This window comes from Triticum urartu, chromosome 2A (assembly GCF_056163025.1).
Source record: "Triticum urartu cultivar PI428250 chromosome 2A, HENAU_Tu73, whole genome shotgun sequence".
In the NCBI taxonomy this organism is placed as follows: Eukaryota; Viridiplantae; Streptophyta; class Magnoliopsida; order Poales; family Poaceae; genus Triticum; species Triticum urartu.
In genome coordinates, this window is record NC_141874.1 from 743,990,517 (window position 1) to 743,998,144 (window position 7,628).

Genomic DNA, 7,628 nt, shown 5'->3' on the forward strand with positions numbered 1-7,628 from the left:
CAAAAATGGGCCAAGTTGGCTGAACTCAAGACTCTGGGCCGTCTAATGGCTGAACGCACAAACCGTCGGCCTACATCGCCGGTCCGCACTTTAGGTACATTCGCTTTTCTGCCGGTTTTCTCAAACAAACAGGTTGCAGTAAAGAATCCTAGAATTTTAATAAGGTGATGAAATTTCAAAAATAATGTTCACAAACTTTTTAACAAGGTTATATAATAATTTAGAAAATGTTCTCAAATTGTTCGTGTTTTCAAAAGGTGCCCTAATATTTTTTTTAAATTGTTGATGCACACAATAAGAGACATTTTGCAATTCAGGCCCTAACTTCGAATTAATTGATGTTGACTGCAATGTCGCAAAAATATTATAGCAGCCGCAAAAAAGTTTATAATAGACACTGCAAAATCAGCCAAAAAATATTATAGCAGCCGCAAAAATATTATAAGAGACATTGCAAAATCAGCCGCAAAAACAGTTGATGAATTAATTGATGTTGAATCTGGGAGTTGGGATGAAAATCTTATAAAAGACATTTTTTATCCCCGTGGATGCACACAATATTCTCATGATCCCATTGGGCGAGCATATGCAGGAGGATTTTGTTGCTTGGCATGTCACAAAGTCTTTTAATTTCTCGGTACGATCAGCTTACTATACGAAATGGGAACATCAATTTGGTGCTCGAGTTAGGAGAGAAGATGGCCAGGGAGGTTCCAGACCGAATCCAGTGTGGGATATATTATGGAAATAAAATGTCCCAAGCAAGATTAAGATCTTTATATGAAAAGCTTTGCATGGCACTAACTTCGAATTATGGGGCTGCTGTACCCACTAGCAAACCACAAGAAATATTATGGTCAAAACCAAGAGTTGGCTGCTATAAACTAAACACGGATGCTTCCTTTCATGAGAATGGAACGGGGGCTGTCGGTGATGTGCTTCACAACCACTGAGGGGAAGTTATGGTTGGTACTGTGAGCTACCTAAGAACTATTCTTGATGCTGCCTCGGCGGAGGCCATTGCAATGTTGAAAGGGATTGAGATGGTCGAGAGTTTAGGGTGCACGCAGGTCACAATCGAATCTGATTGTTTGGAATTGATCAACGCATGTAATGGTGGAGCCGACATCTTCAGCCCCTATACTACAACTTTAGCGGAGTGTTTTGCAAAGGTATCGCTGATTGAAGGAATTTCATTTACACACTGCCCACGAGAAGCGAATAATGTTGCACATCAATTGCGAACATTCTTATGATCTTAAGTTAGATTTAATTTGGGATGGTGATCCACCCTCGTTCTTGTTGCCCTTTGTACTACATGATGTAACTCTTTTGATATGAGCAATAAACTTTAAGGGTTAAAAAAAGGATACAAGAGCACCCACACCCCACCAAGAAACACCAAGGCTACTAACTAGAAGAGACACCGCGCCTCCATGAGAAACCATCGGACATCGATGCAACACACCCACCAAGAAGTAGCTGGAGATGCCCCCCTACCATCTCGCTCCGGTCCGTGGAGCACTGATCCTGCCTGCAGACAACGAGGATCGAGCACGATGGCAACAACGCCACGTGTAAAAGATAGGACACCGCCGGGGCCACCCCTAGTTAGAGCCCAAGGAGCCTCGAGTTAGGATCCGAGCTTGCCCGCCGATGACGATGAAACGTGACCAAAGGGTACCTGAGCTCCACGACGACGCCCCCAAGAGGGAGACGACGCTATGGTTCGAGCACATATGCTAAGATTCATGTTGATGCATATGGGTTCGAGCACAATGTAACGCCCTCGATGCGGCTATATCTCCCACGTGTCGAAGCACGACTTAGAGGCATAACCGCATTGAAAGCAATGTCGCAAGTGAGGTAATCTTCGCAAACAACCCATGTAATACAATAGGGGAAAAGATACATAGTTGGCTTAGAATCGCCACTTCACACAAATACATGAATAAAGCATTACATCATCCAGATACAATCAAGGTCCGACTACGGAACCAAAATAAAAGAAGACTACCCCAAAAGCTACACAGATCCCCGATCGTCCCGACTGGGCTCCACTACTGATCAACTAGAACGAAACAACACAAAGGACAAGGTCTTCATCGAGCTCCTCCTGAGCTTGGTTGCGTCACCTGCTCGGTAACATCGGCACCTGCAAACTGGTTTTGGAAGTATCTGTGAGTCACGGGGACTCAGCGATCTCGCACCCTCGCGATCAAGACTATTTAAGCTTATAGGTAGGGTAAAAGGTATGAGGTGGAGCTGCAGCAAGCGACTAGCATATATGGTGGCTAACATATTCGCAAAAGAGAGCGAGAAGAGAAGGCAAAAGCACGGTCGATGAACTATGATCAAGAAGTGATCCTAAAACAACCTACGTCAAGCATAACTCCAACACCGTGTTCACTTCCCAGACCCCGCCGAGAAGAGACCATCACGGTAACACACGCGGTTGATGCATTTTAATTAAGGCCAACTTCAGGTTTTCTATAACCGGACATTAACAAATTCCCATTTGCCCATAACCGTGGGCACGGCTTTCGAAAGTTCAAATCCCTGCAGGGGTGTCCCAACTTAGCCCATCACAAGCTCTCACGGTCAACGAAGGATATTCCTTCTAGCGGGAAGACCCGATCAGACTCGGAATCCCGGTTACAAGACATTTCGACAATGATAAAACAAATCCAGCAACACCGCCCGAATGTGCCGACAAATCCCGATAGGAGCTGCACATATCTCGTTCTCAGGGCACACTCAGATTGTCTAAACTTCCGGTAGGCCAGCCCAGAGTTGCCCCTGGTGGTCACCAGCGGCTGACGAGGTGGGCCAACACTCAGAGGAGCACTGGCCCAGGGGGGTTAAAATAAAGATGACCCTTGAGTCCGCGAAACCCAAGGGAAAAGAGGCTAGGTGGCGAATGGTAAAACCAAAGCTGGGCATTGCTGGAAGAGTTTTATTCAAGGCGAACTGTCAAGGGGTTCCCATTATTACCCAACCACGTAAGGAACGCAAAATCCGGGAACATAACACCGATATGACGGAAACTAGGGCGGCAAGAGTGGAACAAAACACCAGGCATAAGGCCAAGCCTTCCACCCTTTACCAAGTATATAGATGCATTAATTAAATAAGAGATATTGTGATATCCCAACAAGTAAACATGTTCCAACAAGGAACAACATCTCCATGTTCCAACAAGGAACAAACTTCATCTTCACCTGCAACTAACAACGCTATAAGAGGGGCTGAGCAAAGCGGTAACATAGCCAAACAACGGTTTGCTAGGACAAGGTGGGTTAGAGGCTTGGTTCAACAATATGAGAGGCATGATAAGCAAGTGGTAGGTATCGCAGCATAGGCATAGCAAAAGAGCGAGCAACTAGCAAGCAAAGATAGAAGTGATTTCAAGGGTATGATCATCTTGCCTGAAATCCCGCAAGGAAGAAGAATGAGTCCCTGAAGAAGACAAACGGGCGTAGACGAACGAATCCTCACAAACGCGACGTTATCGGAACCAACCCGAAGAAGCAACACCGGAAAGAAACAAACAACATAGTAAACAACCAACACATAGACATGGCATGATACACAACCAAGTATGATGCATGTCCAGTTTAAATATGCATGGCATGGCAAAGTGCACAAACAACTCTACAAGTTAAGTGGAGCTCAATATGCAACGAGTTGCATATTGACGAAACACCACATCAATTATTTAGTTCTCTCTTGTTTAGGTACCCAACAAGATTAAATGTTGTTAGCATGGCAAGAGGTGTCACATGATGAAACTATCTAATCTAGGCAAGTTTAAATGAGGCCGGAACAACAAAACAACAAGTCCGGAAACTCCTCATATGCATATATTAGGTTTGTTACTGTTCTGCCCTAAACATAATTTTAGAGTTGTTAAACATGTTAAGTGATGCCATCATGTTAAACTAGGCATTTTTCTACCCCAAAAGCATATAAAGTTTATTAAAATCCGAGTTACGGTTATTTAGTTATGAATTAAATCATTTTAACATGGCATAGGAGCAAAATAATGCAAACATCATTTTAAACATTTTAACATGGCAAGAAAGTGGCATATTATGAAACTAGATGAAATTCTAAGCAAGTTTCATATATAACTCATTTTATCCGATGCACGGTTTGTGAGATATTAAATGCATGAACATGAGGGTGCAATCTGTAAATATGCAGTTTTTGGACTAATAGGAAAATCGCAGCGCACAGGGAAAAAACATATCAGGCCGCATCTACTGAACTGAGCCAACTGCTGCGAGCGCTGCACGCGGGTGAGTTTCAGTGGGCTTCTCACCTCGGGCCAGATCTGGACTGCTGACTGGACGCAGGCGCTGGGCCTTGGCGCGGGTCGCGGTCAACGCCCTTGAGGCAGGGGACGAGCGCTGCGAGCGCTACTTGACCTGAAGCAGGGGACGCAGGGGAAGCAGGGGCGCGGGACTCCGGCGACGCGGAGCTCCGGGAACAAGATGGCGACGGTTCTAGCGTGCATCCACGACGTTCGCTGTCGCCTGCAGAACGCTGATAGGGGAAATTCAGAGAAGAAAACGGGGAAGTGCAGAAGAAAGAGACGGCGAGGGAGATGGCATGGGCGCGACGGGGCCTGCCTGGGGTTGCCGGCGAGGGCGAGGCCGGTCGTCGGAGGCGCGAAGGCGAGGACATGCTTGCCAGGGCGGCAAGGCAGCGAACATCGAGGACGATGCAGAATCCATGGCATGGGGAGCTCCGGTGACGCAGGGCTGATGAAGAGCTCGGGCACGAGGGCGCCATGGGGGCTCCTGCTGGAGGTGGTCGCCGGAGCGGCGAGGCAGCGGGGGAGGCTCGGCTGGCCGTGGAAGATGGAGGCGCATGAGACTGCGGCTGCGGACGTCGGCGCTCTGGAACTTGTCGGTGGCGGCGGAACGACGACGGGGCCGAGCAGAGGGAGCGTACAGGAGGGGCTCCAGAAGAAACTCCCCTTCGGGAGTGCGAGGAGGATTTCCTCTCCTTGGATCGTGTGCGCTAGGCAGAGCAGGAGGGGGGTCGAGCGCTGCTCCTGGTTGGTTCGATTTCGGTGGGGATTGGCCGGCGCTGAAAATTAGGAGGGAAGGGATTGGCTGTCTGGATCGGGGAAGGATCCCGAGGAACACGGGAGAGTGGGTGGCGGCGCAAGAGGGAATAGGGTTAGGTTAGGGTCTAAAAATGGACTAGGGTCTATATATATGCGAAAGGGGATGATTTAGATCCTTCAATAGTGATCGGGCGGTCCGGAATAAATGGGTTAGGGAGTCCAAAAGAGAAACCGGTGACATTTTGTAGATGTTTGGGGTTGATCCGGACACAACGGTAGCGACAGTCCGAGTCGGGTCCGGGACAGCTTTCGGACGCGCGCGCGAGGAGGTCCGATGCAGTGCGCAAAGAGGGGTAGGCATGGGTGTAGGTGGACTGTGGAGAGCGGGTTGGGCTGAGACAAGAGGAGAGGAGTGCAGCCCGGCAACTGTTTTCGGAGACCGAAAACGTCCGACGTTAGACCGACTATAATGTCGCTATAGTTATCCGTTGGGCTATCAAACGAACTCGGAATGCGATGAAACTTGACAGGCGGTCTATCTACACTATAATAAGACCACACGTCAACTCTCATCCCATTCCGAGAACATTTTCCGGCCACTTATAAAATACTATTTTGGACATGCCGCGGACGCGTGCAAGTGTGGTTGGGCTCAGCACGGACAGCGGAGAGAACTCGAAGAACCCGGATGAATGCAAGTTTTGAAAACATGATGATGCAATGCGGATGATGACATGACAAGATGCAACACGCAAGTGAAAGACATGACAACAACAGCGAATAACTAAAACACATCTGGCACATCAGTTTTGAGGCGTCACACACAAAGACCAGGAACGACAGCTACAATATGCAGGGACAACCGCGGCAATTATCTGGGTAGTTGTGCTTTGGTCATTGGAGGAGTCTGCGATCCTGCCATACTAGAAGTGATAGCTTGTCGTGAGGCAATTAGCGTCTGACTGCAAGCAAGTGATGGACAACATCTCTAAAGGCCCTAGGGAGCTATCATAAGCGAAATTAAATCTAAATCAACTCTTTTTTCTTGTAACTTCACTTTTGAAGGGCGTGCTATAAATTTGGAAGCTCGTAGTTTGGCTAAGTTTGCTACTACTCTAGCTAAGGGGCGTCATGTATGGCTTGGCCAGCCACATGACCCAGTTTGTATCCCACCTTTTGTGGATTTTGATCAGTAAAGTGGCTTTTCCCCTCAAATAAATATATGACAAAGTATTCATATATGTATAGTGACCTATACAAATGATGCTAGAAAGATAACCAAAGTTGCTATATGTATGTATGTGTGAGAAAGCTAATCGAAGTTGTTATATGTATGTATGAGAAAAATACATTGTATCTGAACGGAAACTCATTCATTTTTGGTCGACGGTCGATGGCCCAGTCGGGGCGAGAAGAGGTCAAGAGGATACAACCATCAATCAACTACTCGTGCTTTGCTTCAGGGTCGTCGTTGCGGTCGAGATTCTCCTGCTTCTGCTCCTGCTCCGTCACCGGCGGGGACAGCCGCAGCGAGGAGATGGGCAGGAGGTGCGGCAGTGGCAACAGTGCTGCAGAGGACGGCGAGGCTTGAGAAGGCCAGCTCGTCGTCGTCTCGCCGTGGCAGCCAGCTCCGTCGATGTCATCCTCACCGAGCGCGATATCGAGGTGCCGCTTCCTGGGCTCCATCTGGTTCCTAGCACACACACACACACACACACAGACACACACACATGTCAAGATGAAAGAAGCAACGGAATTCTTGCAGAGATTGAGATGCTTGCTACCCGCCATAACATACTTGAAAGCGAGGAAGACGAGGCACTGCGCCCTCATCTGCCTCAGCTGCGGCTGCGTGTAGGCCGCGGCACCTGCAGGGCGAGCCGTCGAAGGAAGCATCTCTGCTCAGCCGTTCTCGGTGTTGTTGATGTTGTGAGTTCTTCAGTATGCTTGCCTAGTTATCCTCCCCTCCTTGGATCTGCAACTGGAGAAGACTACAAGATTGATCGCCGAACCAGCACGATTTGCTGGGACAGTGACATGAGAATGCGGCCAAGAGAAAAGGCCAAACTTGCATCAGCAAATGCAGATCTATTGGACGCCAATTGCTGACAGGATATGGTTGATTACATGAACCAACAGATAGACACCAAGTTGACAACCTCCAGCAAGCCATCAGACCTAAAACAAAAAAAAAGAAGATTGAATATTACTTCCTCCGTTCCTAAATATAGGTCTTTTCAGAGATTTCAATATGAACTACATACGGATGTATATAGACATAGTTTATAGTGTAGATTCACTCATTTTGCTCCGTATGTAGTCCATGTTGTAGAATCTCTAAAAAGACTTATATTTGGGAACGGAGGGAGTATAAAGCAACAGCAGGTATTCAGATTGACCTACTGCTTATTAAACATGACTGAATGAAAAACAGAAGAGACTTAATATGAAGAATGACAATTTGACAACTGAAACTCCATCCAGGTTTGGTGATAGTCCTAGATAACATGAGAATGCAGCCAGAAGCGCACGACAAAACACAATATGATAG

The 7,628-nt window shown here is 47.4% G+C and overlaps 1 protein-coding gene across 1 annotated transcript; it reads right to left on the reverse strand.

The window, feature by feature from the left end:
* Positions 1 to 6,294: 6,294 nt before the first annotated feature.
* LOC125534480 (uncharacterized) lies at positions 6,295 to 7,105 on the reverse strand. Its single transcript, XM_048697693.2, has 2 exons — positions 6,876 to 7,105; positions 6,295 to 6,770 (listed from the first exon to the last, which is right to left on the reverse strand). Exons 1-2 carry the CDS (start codon positions 6,971 to 6,973, stop codon positions 6,521 to 6,523), a joined length of 348 nt encoding a protein of 115 aa, XP_048553650.1. The 5' UTR covers positions 6,974 to 7,105; the 3' UTR covers positions 6,295 to 6,520.
* Between the last annotated feature and the right edge of the window lie 523 nt (positions 7,106 to 7,628).